Genomic DNA, 22,214 nt, shown 5'->3' with positions numbered 1-22,214 from the left:
TGGTTAAAAAATAAAAAGGAAGAGTATCATTGCTAGCCTGGTTCTCAAGACACTGTAGGTGATGTACAACAATAAGGAAGTCTGTCTTGATTAATGATGTGAAAGTGTAATGAAAACTATGAAACTGACACTAAAATGATTTCTTATCAAGCCATTACCTAAGTACTATTAAAAAAACTTCTAGGTGACAGCCATAAACAAAAATATGCATGGAGTCCAGTGACAATACCAACTGCTGTTATACACACGGTTTGAATAAATGAAGGAACACACTAGTATAAATAAATCTCGGAGTGTATAATACATCAAACAGTATATTCCTTAGCTTTTTTTTCCAAAATTACGGGAAATACAAGCTGGTTTTTCAAGTTACTGTATGATAACAGTGTGAGATCCAAAGCTGGTTGCTAGAAAGTACATTCTTTTTTAATAATAATAATAATAATAATAATAATAATAATAATAATAATAATAATAATAATGATTATGAAAGCCACCAATTTCCACAGAACCTACAAAAGACAGCAAAGGATAGAAAGAAGATGGGAATTTGTTTCAAACTGATTTACTGTAATGATTAAACATAAATGTGTATGAGTCAATTCTTTCACACCATATAATTTAGAACATAATCAACTGAAATTCAATGTTTTATAAATAACAGCAATTGCAAATAAAGCAAAGTATATATATACAGCTGATCTGGGCATAAATACTCCTTAAAAAATGCAATTGACAGTAAGTTTTGTTATATTATAATGCCACACAGTAGCTCTCATGCTGGCGTGGAGGAGGCGTGAAGTTGCTGCTGTACTTAAAGTGCAGCCATTTTCACGGCCTTTCATACGATAGTGACAAAGTTAGGAAAAATTCACTAGGAAGACAAAGATAAATAAAGTTAAAATAATAAATTAAAAGAAATGAGAAATTTGGGGGTATTAAACTTATCAGCCCATCTTTCTCACATCTGTGAAGATATTGGGAACAAGGAAGGATACGAAAAAGAAAAATATATGGCCGACTTTTGGTCACAGAGGAGTTACTAGGCCACTCTCAAGCACAGCTTGATATGTGGCATCCCTGCACAGCAAAGGATATGCTTATGAAATTTCTCCTTGTGGTCCAAAGTATGGCAGGCACATCTCATTTTTATATATAAATTTACTTTAACTCTCAAAATAAGAACTACATCCACTATCTTTTGAACAAGCAAGATCTTCTTGCTTTAATTAGGATTCATCTAGCAAAACTACTAAGGCAGTTCTTGGGTCAATTCGTAAGGTACATATACAACAAAATATGGCCTGATTACCATTAACAACAATGAGATTAATTTGAATACTTAAACCAGATTCCACACACTTTCCACATCTTTTGAAATTTTACATATTAAAATTTTAAATTCAAAAACAACTATCAAAATTATACAATATATGACTAGCTTTCTTCAATTTTCTAAACATAAATTATCATACCATTATAATTCAATAAATATATTTTTGTTTGTGGATGGAGATCTTTGATGACAACAATGCATGCTCAACCAAGAGCATGCTCAGTAACGGAAAGACAGAGTGATTCTAGACGATCTGTCAATTCGTTATCTGCGAGATCTGGAGATGATGGAGGGGGAGGCCCTAAATTGGAATAGGAAGATGCCGGTGAGAAGTGAGGCTCTAGTATGGTTCCCGTTGATCCAGCCATGCGCATTTCACCACACCCACTTCCACCGCTGCCAGGTGCTAATGATGAAGACGTAGTTGGTGGAGGGACAGGGCGTGCATGCCCTGTTAGAGGCAACTGATGAGGACGGGAAGGAGCTGATCTTGTTCTCTGTAGAGTGATGTGCGGTCGAAGCTGCTATTATAATGAAAAGGATGCAATGTAAGTATAATCTAGTAAAATCTCTTATTGAATATATAACCAAAAAACACAGATAAACATACACACACACATACATCTCAATGATACATAGTTCTTTAAGCAAAAATCTCACACATCATGAAATCTTCATTTTCTACACCGTACACTAATGAGCAGGAATCACCAAATGTAACATCCAAAGAATGTGCTACCAGAAAGGAGTGCCAAAATTTAAAACATACGTACTCAAGCATAAGCAAAAAATACTGTTCACTTTAAATACAAACAGAATTTAGAGAAAAACTTTTAAATCCATATACAGTAATCAAAACTAATGTCTCTGAACACTATGAAAAAATCCAAACAAGATCATTAGTGAAATTCGATAATATACTGTATCTGCAAAATATGGTTTTGGTTTATTATGCAAGGAATATTCTGCCATAAACTGAAAATTTACTGTATATTCAAATGTATGTCAAATCTGGAAAAGTATCAAAATGTTATAGGTTTCTCATCAACAACACTAACCAAAATAGTTGAGAAATGAACGCTGAATTGATGACAGAATGTGTTAAAATAGATGGAATAATAAGAGGCCTTGAACATGCCTATTCACCTAGTAGAATAAAAATTAGGAAGAGTACAGGCTTTCATCTCTTGGTGAAGATTACCTTACAAACATATTCTGCAAGGAATTAAGGATACCTGGCATCACTATCTTGAAAACATTTATATTAACGTAAAAACCATGAAAATATTTACCTCTGATGGAGTTTCCTGAAGTGATGGCCGTTTGGCAAGGAACTGTTGCGGGGAAAGCAGCCCACCAACCCCAAGAGATGGCAGGCCAGGCAAACTATTGCGAGGGCTCATCAATCCACCTAAGCTGGCGGCAGCAGCAGCTGCAGCTGCTGCGGGAGGAAGAGGAAATAATGGATGTGGTTGTGGCGTAGGAAAACCTTTTCCTCCCATAAGAAGTCCAGCAGGAATATGGGAATGACGCTGTCCGCTAACTCTTGGGCCTCTGAATGATCCACCAACAAACCCATCTCCACCATACTGCTGACTCCATCTAAAAAAAAAAAAAAAGTGCGGCTAAAAGGTATTCTTGCGTCTAGATAACTAAGGAAAAACAAAAACCAAAAACCACTTTGATACTGGACACTGTGACCAGCACAGAAGAGTCCTATAAGTGGATTTGGTTTTAAACAATCAATACATTCAAAATATTACTATGGTAATGTCTGCTAAATTCTACAGCTGAGCATACAGTAGGTAAACAATCTTTCAAAAATCAACCATTAAAACTAAACTAATTTTCTTAAACCAGATCACTGTAACCATAAATACCATTTTAAACCTTATGATGAATGCAAAATAATGTTACATGTGTGGTTAAAAGAGATGAAGCAATTTTCAAAATTTATATATGGCAAGAAGTTTCCAATTCCTGAAATGCACCAGTGCTAATGATGAATAGACTGAGTTAGACAATCATGCTCAGTGGAAAGGCAGACCTCAGAAGAGGCAGAATGCTTCTGTTACCTTTATGACAAATTACAATGCAGAGCCTGTAAAGGAAGGACAACAAGATAAAAATGAATAGCAACAGTCTAGAAGAAGTGGAGAGAAGTTGCTGAACAAATGATAAACAAGAATATCACATCAGTAGACAGGACAAACCTATGACATGTATAATACCACGTTGCAAAATAAGCATGGGCACTTATAAAGAAAATTATTTTGAGAAACATAACAAAATACTCAGGTTCCTGGATAGGGTGCACTGGGAAGATCATTTTACAAAGGAGGAAGCTGCTAAGACAAGTTGTACCCTGAGGTTGGAAAATACACTAAAATCTCAAGATGAGAAAGTTTGTGTATGTGATAAGAAAGGGAGCAGGGCAGTTATCAGAGGAATAGTAGTAACATGTTATGGAACAAGAGTATAGATGAACACCTGGACCGCATGGGAATTCAAGCGGAGAGTGTGCAAAACTTAACAGTGACAGAACTCATTAATCAATTATCCACTTGCAGGAAATGTTTAGGATGATGCAGAAATTGTTAATAAGATTAAATTAGAGAAAGGTAACTTAAGCTTTTTCTGCATAAAATAAATGTGAAAAAAATTATAAACAGGAATGCTAAACATTCTGGAAAGAAGCAATTAGAAAAATAAAATCCCTATGACCAAGTGCATTATTTTCAAATAAACCATTAACTTTATCCTTTCTTGCATTTACACTTAGAGAAGGAGAAAGATCAGCTGCTACCTACAGGTGGCAGTCAGGGCTCCCTCTTCCAAGTCTTGACTAACAATTAGGGTTCATTATTGTGTTGTCTGAACCAACTGCTAGAGGGATAACAGTATAAAGTAAAGGCTTAGTATAAAAAATTTACTTTTTAAGAAAAATTATCATACATTTTCTCAACCATAAACCAATTACTCTTACATATTCTGGACAGCAAATACCAAATGGCTGCTAACATCCAAGAGGAGAGAATTGATGGAGCCAACAAGAACATCTGGAGAAAATTTACAAAGCCTAGAAGCTCTTGATACTACCAGAGAACCATGAAAGGACAGGAATCCTGGCAGAAAATTATTCACTTGTATTTGCTGACTCACAAGAAAATCACAGGTATCTGCTTTGAAGACGATACGTGAAGTAATGAATGACCATGGAATTATTATGAACAACCAGAACACTTAATAGACTAAGCTATAACTATGAGCTTCTGGTTTACATTAAACAATAACTTTTAACTAAGAAAACATAAAAAAATGGCTACCAAAATCCTTATAAAGCACTGAGTTGGAAACAAACTCACAAGCTAGTTATCCTGTCACCAAGGAAACACAAAAACTGCACTTAAACTGACAAATACTAAAAAATGTTATAAATAAGTCATTCAGAACCAGATAAAAATAAGCCACCAGAAGAAAATAAGCCAATCACACTTGTAAAAGTGAATGCATTTCAGGGATGAAAAATGAATGAAATGAGGACAAGAAATAATGAAGCACAATCCACAAACTATTCAAGATCTGGAGAACACTGTGGTGTGCAAATAAAGTCTGCAGACAAATAATAAGTAATCCTAGACCTAAAATAGACTGAAGTGAGAGCCACCTGTGTGCCATTTACCATTGCAACTAGTCTTACTTCAAATTTAGAATGTTTTGGTATCTGCAGTAATGCACAAAAGGCTATGTACAAGAAATGGGTTTAAAATACAGATTTTAAATCATCAACACTGCATAACACATGTGAATACATGACCTCATTTTGAGGCTTGAGTATTAAGGTTTATGCAGAAGTGAAAACTTTAGGAGCTGTTATATGAAGATGACCTAATGCCAATACACTGTACCATAATCAGAGCAAGAAGTCACAGAAGTGATTAAATGATAGGTAAGTGGAATGGAAAGGTGGAGACTGGAGCAAAACAAAGCTTATGCTGACAGGAAAGGAAGCAAAATAAAGAGTATTACCAGGGAAGCAGCAATCTGAATTATGTGGGAAAGACATTACGTGGAATAAGTATCAATTTAATGGATAATGTCAAATGAGATGCTCAAGGTGGAAAAAATAAATGGAGTACTGTATATTATCTTATGGAGCACACTGGACTGTGAAGCAGGCATTGTGATGGCAGTATGAAAGAAAGTAACAATAGTCTAGTGTAAAATTATATTATGATGCATGAATAGGATATAGGGGCCCAGATGAGGAGAAAAACTCTTTTCATGTCTAACCCTGTGGAGGGACTATCTCTGACTTGAAAACAGTGCTGAATGTGATGGTGATGGTTACTCCTAACTTGATTTAACTTCTTTCTGAAACTCCACCTGCTACTGAATGAGAGATAGTGTTTTTATGAGTTACACCAGTCTATGTTTGGTACTGTACCAAAATCTGCTTGGGCTTTTTGATATGCACCAAATCTGCCAACTTGAATTTCCTTAATTGATTTTACTTAACAGATAATTACTTTTCTACAGTAAATAATGCAATAAAAAGAAAAGTTGGAAAGCCAGTCTTCATAAAATCTCACGCAAGATAAGGAACCTTGAAAAAAGAAAAACTGAAAAAGTTTCCTCAGTTACCTGCGAGTATGGCGGCTGTCCTTGGTTTTAGGTGGAAGTGGATGCCACACACGGATAATCTGCTGCTTCCAAGACTGCAGGCGGCGTGCATGCGTGGCAGTGAATGCCTCATGATTGACGCACTTTTCTACCAGTCCCAAAAATGTGCTCACACATTCATCCTCAGGTCTTACACTAACTAACAATTGTGTACATACTGGAATTAAGAAAAAAGTCATTAAGACATTCATCTTGAAAATCAGACATGCTCTACTTATTTCATCATGTTATCTTTCTCCGTTCCTATCATAGCATTTTGCTCCTAAAAATAAACCTGTATTACATTTTGGGGGGTGAATAACACTTTTTTGTTGAAGAGCAGTCCTTTAGTTACCAAGTAAGTTATATCAAGTGTCAGCATACATCAAATACATATGTGATTTACTACTAAACATCTGCCAATACATGCATCAATCCATCTATAAAAAAAGAAAAAATATAACAGAAATAGATATATTGGGTAGAATACTATAATAATTTTCCACTATCTGCAAACTGCAAATGCAATATTGAATACAGGTACATGATAAAAACAGACACATCTCATCCTAAGGTCATCTAAACTTAAACTCACCTTTCCCCATAACCCGTGTAAACTGTGATGGAAGATCGTTCTCTGGTATTGTGTTATTATTTTCACCGTCAACAGCAGCTGGTCTTGTAGATTCATCCTTGTCCTCCTTCATCAGCTCTCTATCGTCTCCCCTTAAAGAGCAAGCAGAAGACGAGTTGGATGTAGATAACGAAGAAGTGGAAGAGGCTGTAGTCGTGGTGGTGGATGATCCAGAGTAAGATGCAGGGTTAGTAGACACAGGAGTCGGAGAGGATACCGGTAAAGTAGGGGGTGGAGGGGATATAGCTGGGTCCACGATCAAAGTTGAGGTATTTGAAGGTTGACTTTGGGAGGGTTGAGCTTGGTCACACGTAGGTTTGTAGGGTGGGAATGGAGTAATTATTATGGACTTGAGTTCGTTGAGGCAGCTGAATAAGTTTCCACCATTCATCACTTCCTACGAAATGAAAAAAAGAATGATATATCAAAATTCAGAGGACAAATAATGTTTCTATATTATGGAAATAATCTGACAATATTGTACTCTACATAAAGTACACTTGAGTTCATATTTTCAATAAAATAATACAGAAGACAAGAAAACACATGATGTTTTTTACAATGTCTCAAGTTTCTCACAAAAATCAAGACAAAAAAATGAATCTGGTTATCTACCCTTCTATTAATTGATGATATAGTTTAAAAAAAACTATGGGTAAATCTTAGAACACAAGATTAATTTTCATGATTCCCAACAAAAAAATCAATCATTTACAATAAGCAAACATATGTATCTCATTAAACATACCAAAAGATCACTACATGTCTTTACTGAATAATCTTACAAAGCAAGTGCTTAAAGGTCATCAACTTCATCTGGTAAATCGATTAATATTCAAAACAAACTGAATATTCTGTAAGCCATTCTAACACAAATTTTCTCAAATGAGAATGAAACAGCATATTACAAGTGCATGCAATAAACATAATGATGCCTAAGACTTTCATGCGAAACAATGAACTATCATTGTGAGATCTTAGCAGGATCTTAAATAGAAGTTCTAAAAAGACTTCTACTTACACTACTTATATCACTATCTTTGTATTATCTCAAAGACACTTATAATAACCATATCAACACAAAATCCCGATGTAATACTGTGAGAAAAATAAGTTATCATACTCACAAGTAACTAGCAGGAAACTGACCAGCAATGCCATAAGCAGCAGGCAATACTGTAGCTCCTTGTCCTTTAAAATTTCTGCTTATAAATAATTCAGTACTAACAAGAAATGTCTTCACTGCTTTATGAAGTAAATAAAAAATACTTTTATAATGCTATATGTACACATGCAGAATGCCTCACTGTAATCAAAACCAAAATAACTTCGATGGAGTCTATATAAAAAGCAAAAGTCTTTTGTCTACAAGAAAGATGACAAGTAGGAATAACACCACCTGGACCTTTGGGTAAATATCAAACATTCCTAAGCATTGTCTAGAATTCCAAGGATTATTTCTTAAATACATGATTCTCTTTATCCAGCATTATCCTCTTTCAATATTCACTAGTTACTCTATTGTTCTTTTTCAGCTTTTATGACTTCTTTCTTTTAAAGAATTGCAAAGGATGATATTTATTTCCAATTGTTAGCTATATTCCGGTGGTTTTTCAGTGCTTTGTGTAAAACTTCCTTTCATTAAGTTTTCACGTCTGTTTCTTTGTGGGAAGGGTACGAGCAAGGGGTTACAACAAACCTATAGCTGCACCACACTTCTTTCACATCTAGACTAATGACGCAATAGGTTTTACTGGATCTAGGGCTGTTCAGCACATGCGTATCACACATTACGGTACCAGCAACTGAGGCCATTCTGAAGCAGGCAGCCACTCCATGTACCTCATTCTCATTTACATTTTGCTGAGACCAAATATCACAACTATTCTCTCTGAGAATTCCTGGCCTTGTTCAACTTGCAGGAATGGAAGTTAGGAACTAACAGTTTGCTCCTGATCAAGGGAACTATATCAGATGAGGATGTTACCAAATCCAAGATGATGGTGTTGTCTCTTGGTCTGGCATCTATTCTTCAAGTCAGATGGTGATATATCTGCAGGCAAATGTCGTTATGAAAAAATAAAACTCAGTGGCCAGGGAGCTTTCCAACCTCCTGTCTTCCACAGACATAAAAAATCTGAAAGTTTCATATCTACTGGGTCTATTCCCACTGCACAAGATATTGGTTAAGGAGCCCTTGGAAAAGCTGGCTTCTACAGCAATTTTGATTATGGGCAATCTACTCTCAGTGGGAATCATTGGCCAGGGTTGTCTGTTGCAGATGAACAGGCAGCAGAGAATGCCTGGTATGTCCTCCAGGAATTTGCACACAAAAACAGTGGCTTCAGCATAGTTAGCAACAGTCCTTACCTCCTACGAGAGGTTCATGGAGGTCTGCTGATCCTTACCCAAAAATTATTAATTTTGTTCTTTGGAAACTCTTTCTAACAATCCCTTTGTTAGAATTCCCCCTGTATATTGCGTATGGGATGCTTGTCTATCAAGTAGAAGTAGCCTCATTTTTCATGCAACAATGAGTTTTACTTCTCTTCTCTGCTTAGCTTATGAGATTTACCATTTCCAATTGTCTATCCCACCAGGCCAATCCACACAATAACAATTGAAGATAGCTGTGCTGTACTGTGAGAAACCAGAGAGTACATACTGGATTATAAGGGAGGCATTGTGAGAGCAGAAAAAACATAGTAACATCCTGGATAAAGTTGAAAGAGACTGCTGGCCTACAGAAAAATAAGATTATCCCACATGTAAGGACAGAAAATTGACACATACTCAAGACCTGAGGTATTGTGTACTGTGGAGATATGGGTATTTCTGGGCTCGACCTGTGTCACCCAGTGAAATGGTTCCAATAGCACACATTTCTAGGTATAAATATTGCTAAATATACCAGAGAAAAAGCTATCCATAATGCCAGGGTTACTACCCCTGGATCGATCACCACAAAGGTGTCGGTATGCACTAAGGGGGGTATTTATGAAGAAAATGGAGGAGATTGAAAAGCTGTGGCTACAAAACAGATAATCATGGCTAGAGAATACTAAGAAGAATGTTTTACAAATGAGGCATTATCTAAGAGATGTGTTCAGAGGTTGGCAAACTGACAGAGATCGACGATGACGGTAGCTGAGTTATGTTATGAGGAGGGAAGGGAAAAATCCGTTAGAGGAGGCTGATGTCATGACCTGAAGGAAAGCCATTAAAATCATCGTGAAAGGGCATAGGTTGAGGACTTGGATCAGATGGTAATTCAGGCAGAAAGTGTACAAGTAGCATGAAGAGAAAACTTAATTCATCTACTTTGTTACTAAAAGTGGAAATCAAAACAACAAACTAAGGTCACATGGTCAACTTAAACCATATCCAAGTAGATAAAGGTCCGAAGTTAAAAGTTCAGTAAAAAACTTGTGATGAACATAACAAAACCAATAGTTTGAGGACTTCAGTACGTAGTACACTACATTTTTTTTTGGACATGTTGTGTATTCCTCAGCATTGATAATAACCTCACTAATGAGATGAGACACCTGAAAACTGTCTGTGTAGATAGTGAAATTGCTGTCATAATAGATAAAGCTGTCTGACACGTACAGATTTCAATGAAACTGAGGCATAAGGGGAAAATAAGTGTAGGCAACTACTATATTTCATTCTGTCTTGTCTAATCATGTGCATTTCTATGACTAGCTAAAACACTCATATAATATAATTATTAATAATAACCTACGTAAGATGTTCAGATCATGCTAAAGCTAGTTTTTTGTACCAAAGTTACAATGGCAAACATTATCGTTAACAGCAATAAAAACTACAAAACAGTGACTACAGTCAAATCAGGTTTGGGCTGATTAATCTAAGAGTAACTTTAGATGAAATACATCAATGAAAAAGTTACTAGCCATGCATTAGAGTTCAAAGCTATCCTTAAACATTACACAGCAATGTATTGCATAACTTCCAAATTTATTCAATATCTATAAAGAGGTAAGCATTGTATATAATACATAAAAAGGGAGGCATGCTAAGCTTTAATATAAGCAAAATAAGAAAATCTTGTACAATAACGTAAACAACAAAAATTCTACCAAAAAAGTTGCCTTACCTTTTCGATTTGAACTAACTGCTTGTGTCGTTCCTTAAGCTTACTAATAGAAAGGACAATTTTGTGCCTTGCTCCTTTGGTAACACCTTGACTTTCCAGAGTGGATTCGTCTAATGCCAACAGTTCTTCGTAGGTTAGGTTACATAAAAGAGGTGAATATTTGTGCAATCGCAAAGACTTCAGCCAAACTCCGACATCTGCAATTCATCAAAATAATTAAATCCATTTTAATCCCTTTCATGTTATAATGATATGAATTGATGGAATGACTTACTACAGAGGGCCTAGACCACAACAGAAAATATCAAGGCCATAAAAGTTTATACTCATAACACTTGATAATTTACATAAATTTACAAACACTGGTGAGATACAATTTTATGACTATTAAATTTTATTTCTTGAATCTAAGAGTAAAGTTTAACAGTTTTTCACAATTAAATCTTTACAGCTTCATTAATATCCTATGTTAGAACTTTTCATCCATATAATTACCCATGGAAGAACTGTGAATGCTATCAGGTATAAATTTTGGGCATCTGGTGCTTTTGTGTTTCTTTTCTAATTCAACTACCAACACAAGGATATGACACCCTGAAAAATCTTCATGCGGTTTTCTAATCTGCCATAACATAATACACCCATTATTTCTAGATCTTCACGTTTTCCTCCACATATCAGGAGCAGTTATATGAGTCTTGGCGCTGATAATATTTTCACTAGTGATTTGAAATTCTGTAAAGGAGTCTTAAATATAAAGTTCACAGGGCTAGTTAGGGGCAGAGCAAAGAAAATATGCTCCTAATCCATCATTTTCTGTGCTTCTCTCACCTATGAAGTTTCTTCTTGCATAAAATTTTAATCTTTTCTGTTATCAGGCCAACTAAAAAACTTTACACCTACTCCACTTTATTTCTAACATTTCTTAAAGAACAATATTCCTGATTACTTTTCCAGCCTTGTCATCAGTACTATTACATGTCACCTGTAGACAATTATCATTCAACCAAACCAGTGCCCCTAATACCTTCCAGTGAACAAATAGGCCAATTAATCCCAAATGATATGATACAGAATTAATTCCTTCATTTCCTGTGTTTTCTAGAGCACCTATCTTTGTTGCTGTTTAAAAATACTGACACTGCTTAAATGTTTCTGTAGTTAAATAAGTACAAAATCTAGGGCTTCTTGCTAAGTCATTAAAAGCGTAAAAAAATCCTTGCCCTGACTGTTTGCTAAGCGCAACAAGTCCCATCACAGTTTTATGAGAATTCAATTTTAACTCTGAATCTTTTGAAAAATATTTCTTGCCTAAGCAAAAACAGAGGCTTACCTCTCATGCCAGGATGGGGCTGGCAGGGCTCCTCAGGATTGGAATCACAGCCGGAAGACCGAGAGGAAGTAGCCGAATTATTAGGCGACTGATCTCCTGAACCCCCAATAGCTGTAGCACCACCAGTACTGCACCACCCAGTGTCATCCTGCTGAGAAGAGAAAATCATTTGCAGATTCTTAAGGATTAAGAGTAATTTTGTGTGCTTAAACTGAGGGCAAGATAAAAGTACATAAAATTTACATAAATACTGTTCAAAATTCTATACCAATCTAATTGGTATAGGCTCGCTTGCAGTGTACCTTCAATATTACACTGAGATGGTAATAACACTCTTTGCAGCATCCCTTTAGCTCCTGCCGCACTGCTGTCATCCTTTTACTTTTCATTCGTTCTATTTGGTCCCATTTTACTAAGCTGTTCATTTTCAATCACTTTTATGTTGTTTTGACTCTCACTTCTTATTCAAAATAAATCCTATTGGGTGATGCCTGTGAGCCTAGAAATAGGACTCAGTGGTCTCGTTATCGTAATATTGTGAAAAATATTCTTACTATTACAAACATAGGAAACTAAGAGATGTGTTGAAATAGAGGGAAGTGAGTGGAGGATAACCTACTCTGTATTCAGAGAATTAGGAATTACTACTAATGGAGGAAAGAGCTGCTTACCTGGCCAGTATCAGGAGGAGGTATTAACGGAGGCTCTGTCCAATGGGATTTTCCCGTTGCAAGATTACTTGACGATCCCAGGTTACAAGCATTGCCCAACCCTGCAAAGACACTCGTTTGGTAATCAAAATTCATATGCATCTCATAAACAAATTACTTATATCACAAAAAACAAACATGTACTGTATATACTGGGGAAGTGTTCACTGAAATGTAGTACAGTAGTTCATGACACAGGTTAATAAGTGTACAGGAGAGTATATGCTCTTGATTATTTGAACAGTTATCAGCAGTTAAGTACAAGTGATTAGTTTTAAATTTCAAAAGCATTAACAGTACGAATTGACAATATAAAAAACATAAAGATATGTACCTGTATGTACAAAATGAATTAGTATTGTGTAGTATTAATTAGAACTTTCACGTAGAGAAAGAATGATGCTAATGGAGTGATATGGATTAGAAACGGAGGAGTATTAAGGAAACTTCTACTACTGTTGACACATTCAAAAAATATTTCAAAAAGGAAACAGAAGCACTTCAGCACTATATGATGTGAAAATCTTGAATAATATTATGAATATGGATGTGAACTGTAAATCTGCACAAATCAACCAATGTAAAGAGGGGGAAAAGTTTAACTGAAAGTGAAAATATGAGGAAAAACTGTAGATGCTAGCATATGAGGAGAGAATTGACCAAATTTCCACAAGAGCTGTCATCCAGTTTCAAACTCAAGAGAAAGACCCGACACCAGAAAACAAAACCTTGAAGATGAACCAAACATAAACAATACCTATCTAGAAAACCTAGGTCAACTGGGGTGAGGAGGTTGGGTCAAGTCAGGTCACTTGGGGTTAAAAAGTCAGCAGTGGTGACATAGGATTAAGTTTCCTTGATGTCACCTGCTTTAAAGGTCACTTGAGGTGGTCTTCATGTCAACCCTGTACAGCTTCTACCTGTAAAAGTCTTGGACATTACATCACCAATTGTAGTCAGGTCTAATGTGAAAGTTTAGCCTGTAATTCTGTTTCTGTTCAAATTTAAAAAACAAAGTTTTAAATTATAAGAATTAAAATCTATTTTCATCAACACGGGTAGCTTGCACTTTTTCCTTTCACAAAAAAAAGATAACTGAAAAAATGCATAAGCATATAAATACGGATGCAAACAATACAAAATAACGTGTAAAAATGGCAATTATATGTAAAGCTGGCATTGCAATAGAGAAAGAACCTATTCTAAGTTTCTGGGAGGTTTTGAAGCCCTCTAGAAGAAAAATGGCACCCAAATCACTATTCATACTCTTAACCAATATTATTATGCCGTCATTTAAAATATATAATTTTGCCACCTAAACAAATGGACATTCTAACACTACCATCATATTTAAAAATGGCAATAAATAAAAAGAACACATGCGTGATAATTAATATTAGTAATTCATACATAAATCTACGACTGCCCATTAAACATAAAACACAAAAATATAAATAAAAATAACTCAACAATGATGGTAAAAGTTTACATAAATGTTCAAAATAAAGCTAAACACACACAAACCAAATGAAAAATACATTAAAGAAAACGATCTGTTTATTACACCTATAAGCAGGTTGCAGCAAAAACCAAAAAGAAAAGCTCAGTTTTTCACACAGTAAATTTCAATAAAAAAAAAAAAAAAACACAGACTTCAGTTGCCACACAAATAACCAAATTAAATTACAAACAAAACCCATTTCCCACATCACTGAACAAGGGCTCCCTGTCTCACCTTCCCTCTGTTGGTTCTGGGATCTCCTTCTGAGCTCGGCTAACCTGTCTTCAAGGGCCCTCAGCCAGTGGGTCAGGGCACGCCGCTCGTCCCCGGTGATGGCTGGGTGGATGAGGCTGTAGCTAAGGATCTGGCGGGCGTTCTCCAGGACAGCTGGTTGGCTCCCAGCTGAGGTGACGGCGTGAGCCAGCACCTGGGAAGCAAATCAGGATTTTAGGTATTATAACATACTTTTTTTAACCTTGTTTCTGTTTCCTCTCAATCTTATTACCATCTTTTTTTACAGACTGGCCTAATGTTTACTATGGGTATGAAATCAGTACTTTCTCCCTTACTCTTTGTCTTTTAACTTTTCTACACAGGTTGATAAGGGCCCTTTGTTCTGTTACCTACTGATATATGCAGTGTGTGTACATGTATGTATATATACATTATATATGTATACTGTGTATGTATGTATATATATATATATATATATATATATATATATATATATATATATATATATATATATATATATATATATACAGTATATATATATATATATATATATATATATATATATATATATATATATATATATATATATATATATATATATATATATATATATATATATATATATATATACATACATATACACACATATATATGTGTATGTGTGTGTGTGTATGTGTAGATAGATATAATTTGTGTGATTGATTTTCATACCAAAGCTTATCCCTACCGAAAGGTGACAACATTTATGCACTGACCCTCGCAACTAAAGGCTGCAGCCCTCATAGGTTCTTAACATGGGACTGAGTTGTAATTGAATTCACGTTTAGATCTCTCTACCACTCTCTTTCATCAGTACGAGGCACAAACAGTGTTGAAATTATGCCTCCAACCCTTACTTAAGCATTATTATTATTATTATTATTGTTATTATTATTATTTATTATATTATTATTATTATTATTAAGGAAGAGCACATACTCTCATGAAATTAACCTACACAGTAATACCATAACAAAGCAAGTTTCCAGGGAAGAGAATGGCTATATTTAAAACAAAATTATAAGAGAACAGCCACAAAAGGTACACAAATATACTGATATAAATTGACAAGGGCAAAAGATAAATAAAAAGAAATGTATGTCCAAACATCAAAATATTTATTGAGAAAACTAGGAAATGCTAAGGCAAAGAGGAAAGGGGGTTTAAAATAGCACTGCAGCCTTTCTGAAAATGAAAGGAGTAAAACAATCTAAGAATAATAATAATAATAATAATAATAATAATAATAATAATAATAATAATAATAATAATAATAATAATAATAATAATAATAATATACTGATTTACCATTTCGAGTATTTCCTAGAGGTGGTAGGTTGGTTTCAATCAAACTAACCTTTGACCAAGCACAGCCCCTAAGGGTGGTAAGGTGTGAAAATGGGAATGAGGCATTGTGTGGACCTCTGGACTCTGAACAACCAACATTCCCAAGAGACGACTGTCATACACTGACTGATTTACGATAAAAACATAACCTCCTCCTCTACAAAACAAATTTTTGTCTTTTCCATTTCTTTATAAATAACTTCGAAATTGCAAAACTGTAAAGCTAAGAGCTGGTAAGCGTTTGAAGCACTGGAGGAAAAACAGTAAATAAAATTACCGTGACAACATTCAAAAGGAAATTAAAGAATCCAACGCCCATTTAAAATTACAACTGTATCTCTCGATGCTTAAGTGACAGGAGAGCGGGAAAGAAATATGAGAAAGAAAATAATGGCCTGTTGCCAGCATCACAGTTTCGTGAGACCTGGACACCGGCCTTCACAACAGACTATATGAATAAAGTCTATCAGTGCTAGCGAGAAAGCTTCTAACACCTGAACAAAGCAATCACTAAACGAACACTGCTTTCAATCACATGTAACAATGAATACCACCGTTTTTACTAAGGTTATTATCCACGGATAAATATTAGCTGACATCACATAAAAAGAAGATATTAAACTTATGGGTAACAAAAATCTTTCGGTGAATGACTAATGGCAATTCCTAAATGAACAACGTCCGTGAAGCATGAACAGAGCTCATCACACAACAAGCCAATTGCTGTCAGCACGTGAAAGAGAGCAAACCAGCCTCTGAACAGAGCTTAATTCATGAAGCAAAGACAATGACTTTGCGAACAAAGGCTGCATTTTATGAACAAAGGCCATCACTGCACGGGTCAAGGGTAGACTTCCAAACAGTCACCAGAGAGCGAAAGAATCGACAAAGAAGTCTACAGTAGTAGTGCAATATAAAAAAATTAAGTACATTCAATGCCTAATGACGGATTACGGATATTCAACCTTTACAACTATGGTGGCCATTATTATGGAAGTCAGTCGGTCACTTTGGCAAAACAAATAAATAAGTAAAAGGCAGCTACAGGCACTGAACACTTACAGTCACTAGACGCCTTGGGACGAAAAAACAGTCCATTTTGTAACTCATTCACCACCTTTGGGTAAAATGGTATAATTTCGAATAATTTTCCTAAGCAGAACACGATAAGCACCCCGACTCGATAAAACGTGAGACCACAAATGTAATCTTCCACGGCGCTACAAGGCAAGGACAGCACGGGGGAGTGGGTGGGTGAGTGAGAGTGAGTGAGTCGCCACTGAATTAATGAGTCCGGAATTCCTCGCAAATTCAATAAATTCTGGGAAGGGAGATGACGGCAGCGAGCTGAGTCAGAAATGGCGCCCACCAGTTGCGTCTCCATAAGTGGGATTCCCACATGATGTACTATACTTTATCTCGACTGAGCATATGGACACGATACTTGCTTACATGAAAAAAACTATGACATTGTTAACTGTTTTTACATTTCGATGGCACCACTGCAATAATACTTATAAGAAAAGCTTACATCGTTAGGATTTTGAAATGTTCTTAACTATAACTCAGCGTATATATATATATATATATATATATATATATATATATATATATATATATATATATATATATATATATATATATATATATATATATATATATATATATATATATATATATATATATATATATATATATATATATAATTTGTGAATCAAATAAAAACCAAAAAATTCATCAATGAATTTTTCCGGAATAAATTGTTCATTCCTGGCTTCTAGTTCAAACTTGGATAATTTAATTAAATGTTCCGTTAATGTCAACATGGTCCATAAGTCCTCTGCAAACTCGCTGCTAATTTTTCTCGTCCCAGTTTAGCTCATCTATTGATTTTAAAACACTGACTTTTAATGTTTTTACATAACCCTCTCTCTCTCTCTCTCACACACACGCACACATACATTCACTCACTCTCTCTCTCTCTCTCTCTCTCTCTCTCTCTCTCTCTCTCTCTCTCTCTCTCTCTCACCCATACATACGCGTATACACTCTCTCTCTCCCCCCCTCTCTCTCTCTCTCACACACACACATGCACACATACACACTCTCTCTCTCTCTCTTTCTCTCTCTCTCTCTCTCTCTCTCTCCGGACTTGCGGCCAGAGAAACCAGTATTCGACTCAAGAACCAGGCGAGGAGCGATGTTAACCTAAGGAGTGAATTATTACCTTCTTGTTAGTCGACCGTTGTGGGTTCCACATAGGGGAAAGCGAGGAAAAAAAACACATACGCGAGCGTTCACTGCTCGTCAAAAGGCATACCATCAAAACAAGGGCCTCGATGAGGTACCGTGCGATGAAATATTTTAAGATTCTACCGCGCTCACTCTTGAAAACTCTACGGGAACCACTATCCAGATTTAACTAACATGACGCCTGAAGTACTTGCGAATTTCAAAAGCGATTAAGCAGTGAAAAAACTCGGGGAAAAAAAAAACCCATTAATTTTATTGCCGTAGAATTGAATGTAAATGCACATGAACCACTAGAATAAAAACGGCAATACTGCAACAAATATATTCTAGATCAGTGTTTCTTAACCTGGGGTACCTGTCGAAATCTTAAACCTCGGGGTACGAGCCATGATAGCCAGTGCAAGACAAAAGCCAGAATCCGTTTAGGTGCAAGTGATGACATGCGTCTGGCACTTTCGACGAAAGAACCTCGTTTGAACATCATCATTAACGAGAAACAACAACAAGAGAGCCACTAAAAATGCGTTGGTGTGTACTGTGTGGTATTAATCATAATTAGTGTTTTACCGTGCATTCATTGTATCCTACTAACTTGACACTTTTCATTTGAAATAAAGAAGTACCTTTGTTCAGTAACTGAATACACCTAGTAATTTCTCAGCAAGGTTTATATCACTAATCCTTTTCATATGTTTGTATTGTATTTATATTGGATGGGGGTTATGAGAAAATTTTCTGAGATATCAAGGGGTACAAGAAAGTATACCTTGGTTTAACCAGACCACTGAGCTGATTAACAGCTCTCCTAGGGCTGGCCCGAAGGATTAGATTTATTTTACGTGGCTAAGAACCAATTGGTTACCTAACAACGGGACCTACAGCTTATTGTGGAACCCGAACCACATTATAGCGAGAAATGAATTTCTATCACCTGAAATAAATTCCTCTTATTCTTCATTGGCCGGTCGGAGATTCGAACTCGCGGCCAGCAGAGTGCTAGCTGAGAACGGAACCCACCCTCCCAACGAGGAACTATCAGGCATTGAAAAAAGGTTACGAACCACTATTCTAGGTTGTTCAAAAACGCACGCTCACAATCAAGGCTGCACTTGATAGATATGAAATTAAAAGATAAAAGTGAAGACATCAATAAACTGAAAGAACAGTATGCATAATGGCAGATGATCCACAAATGTCACATCCAGATGATCAGATAATGCCAAAGGCAGTAACACTCGCTGATCTTTCAATCAGTTACAAAAAACTAAAGCCCAGAACTCAAGTGTTCCCAGTCTTGTTCCTACTAAGTGACCGTGAAGTTAAATAAGAAACCCATGAGTAATCACACCATCGACCCGAATATATCATTAGCCTGATATTGATTGCAGATTACTTATATATCAAGTCTCACTTATAATAATAAAAAGGAAGTAGAGTTTCAACAAGTTAGCTGCAATTAGCTGCAATTGTAAATCAAAATTAAGGTGCAGTGAATGACTACTACTGAGTTGAAAATAAGTCAGTTGATCAAGTGCTCTAGAATCAACATAACACTTCTTTGCAATAAAGAAAGAAAAGAAAACTTCCTGCACCTCAACTCTAAAGGCAAATGGAGAACACTAAAATCAGATTCTGGATACTAATAAAAAACACATAACCTCTACTTTGGCTTTCTGCTACTCACACAATAATTACGATGACAGTCAAACTGAATCAAAGCAATGTCTAGCCAATTACAGTGATCTATATATTCCTATAAGCACGATGAAAAATATATTTCAAAGGCCAAAGCACTATAAAAGAAAATACTTCAAAGGCCACAATGACCTTTATACTTCTCTATTTCTAAAGACTTTTGGATTCATCTTCTACTCAAAGCTTGAAATTCCATGAGAAATGAGCGATGAAATTCTCATTCCCATGAGGCTCGATTCCCCACCGAGGACAGTGTTTAACATTTGTCCATTTTGACTTTGGCTTATTTCTGAAGTCTCGGTAATGCTTCTTACATTCGAAAAACAATTACATAAGAGGAGAAAAGGCTAAAATTACAAAGTATTCACACACATAAATAAAATATACAATGTACCGTAACTAGTTCATATAAAATTTTCAATGATATATTCTGTTACTTACAGTATATATATATATATATATATATATATATATATATATATATATATATATATAAATATATATATATATATATATATATATATATATATATATATATATATATATATATATATATATAATTTCCATTTTCCTTTTTCATCTCCAGCAATTTCAAGTTGATATCTGTTCTATATATCCATTATTCTATGCCCTTTTCTTTCTGTGCTTTCTATTTAATGTATTATTTCTCCGATTCCGTCTCAGTGACTTCTCATGAAATTACAAAGTTTTTTCAGAGTCTATATTTTCGCTACATAATTTATTCTGCTTTTAAACAACCACTAAGACAAAAAAAAAAAAACACTGAGATCTAACTCTCCTTTAGGTAGAACGATAGCAATATCAACTTAGGAAAGTGACTTAGTTGAATGTAAAAATGAATGGGGCTACGGCACAGCATGCCCAGTTACTACGAATCCCCGTAAGACTTTCAACTAAACCTACTTTTCACTGGGATAAAATGATAGCAGAATAATGACTCAAAAGAGACCTGTAGTGGAGAGGACAGGGAACTCATCTAGGACACTTAAGTTTGGCTTCCGTATTTCAACGGCACCTACTTCTCACCAGGACAGAAGGATTGCGTGATAATGACTCAAAAAAGTTAAGTATACCTTAGTTTTACCAGACCACTGAGCTGATTAACAGCTCTCCTAGGGCTGGCCCGAAGGATTAGACTTATTTTACGTGGCCAAGAACCAATTGGTTACTTAGCAACGGGACCTACAGCTTATTGTGGAATCCGAACCACATTATAGCGAGGAACGAATTTCTATCACCAGAAATAAATTCCTCTAACTCTTCATCAGCCGGCCTGGGAATTGAACTCCGGCCCATCGAGTGAAAGTCCGCAGCTCTACCGACTCACCCAACAAAGATAATGACTCAAGAAAGATGTGCAGCGGAGACGGCAGAAAAACGACTCAAGAAAGACGTGCAATGGAAAGGACATGGGGGACTCACCTTGGGTATAATGGTGAGATACTGAAGCTTGGCTTCCGTGTTTGCAGGTCGGAGGAGAGGCAGATGGTGCAGGAGATCCGAAGCCCCTCCGTCCTTGCCCTCTGGAATCTGGCTCACCCATGCTGTCGAGGAGAAGACGAGAGGGACGTGAACATACTGCTTGATCTGGGGCATTTTAATCAATATGTAAGTGAATGTTATTGAATAACAGTTTGATTACAATACACATGAAATTACGGACATACTATTTATACTATTTTGTGTGTGTATGTAAGCATATACATATACATACATACATATATATATATATACACACAAACACACATTAATATACATCCATATTCATATATACGGACATTGCTTGTTATGTGAATATCTTTACAAACCTTAGCTAATTTTACCGATAATTAAATCAATACTTATTAATTATTCCAATTATAATGAAAGTCATTACGAAGTCAACTCGTTAGAGCACAAAGACGCTCATGCACGCATTTCTGTCCGCTCTCTTCGTTCACCAACATTTACAATTGTTTAAGGCAGAAATTATTACAAAGAATATACACCCTAAAATCAGTATGGTTTCCTACGTAGCTGTGATGTAAAGCAACTCACTTTAACGATACAAACGGTAATACTATCAATAATAATAACAAAAGTCAAAATGAAATTTAAAGTGACAACAACGAAGTGAGCGCTCAAGACGTAATATTTGTCCTTATCACGCTACACTTCTATAAAAAAAAAAAACATTCAGACTGCAACAACTTGCGAAGACTCTTTCCCCACAACACGATCGCTTATCAGCACAGGCGTTGAAGAAGAAGAAGAAGAAGAAGAAGAAGAAGACGATTGCTTATCAGCACAGAGGCGTCGAAGAGTTGAAGAAGAAGAAGAAGAAGGA

General features: G+C 35.7%; 1 protein-coding gene across 16 annotated transcripts in view; it reads right to left on the bottom strand.

Annotated features, from left to right (window-relative positions):
- Nucleotides 1–549: 549 nt before the first annotated feature.
- The window catches only part of smg (sterile alpha motif domain containing protein 4 smaug), a 240,784-nt gene continuing 219,119 nt past the window's right edge, over nt 550–22,214 (bottom strand). For 5 of the 16 annotated variants that reach the window (XM_067121149.1, XM_067121144.1, XM_067121137.1 and 2 more), the window contains 9 exons: nt 21,311–21,432; nt 14,534–14,726; nt 12,760–12,860; nt 12,089–12,239; nt 10,756–10,952; nt 6,594–7,029; nt 5,981–6,176; nt 2,629–2,938; nt 550–1,860 (listed from right to left, as the gene is read on the bottom strand). In XM_067121149.1, the coding sequence (XP_066977250.1) occupies nt 1,540–1,860; nt 2,629–2,938; nt 5,981–6,176; nt 6,594–7,029; nt 10,756–10,952; nt 12,089–12,239; nt 12,760–12,860; nt 14,534–14,726; nt 21,311–21,432 (2,027 nt within the window). In that variant the 3' untranslated portion in view covers nt 550–1,539. The remainder of the gene's footprint in view (nt 1,861–2,628; nt 2,939–5,980; nt 6,177–6,593; nt 7,030–10,755; nt 10,953–12,088; nt 12,240–12,759; nt 12,861–14,533; nt 14,727–21,310; nt 21,433–22,214) is intronic. The other 11 variants (XM_067121150.1, XM_067121145.1, XM_067121140.1 and 8 more) reach the window with 3 other exon arrangements.

The sequence above is a fragment of the Macrobrachium rosenbergii genome, chromosome 19 (assembly GCF_040412425.1).
Source record: "Macrobrachium rosenbergii isolate ZJJX-2024 chromosome 19, ASM4041242v1, whole genome shotgun sequence".
NCBI lineage: Eukaryota > Metazoa > Arthropoda > Malacostraca > Decapoda > Palaemonidae > Macrobrachium > Macrobrachium rosenbergii.
This window is presented reverse-complemented; position numbering and strand designations above follow the sequence as displayed.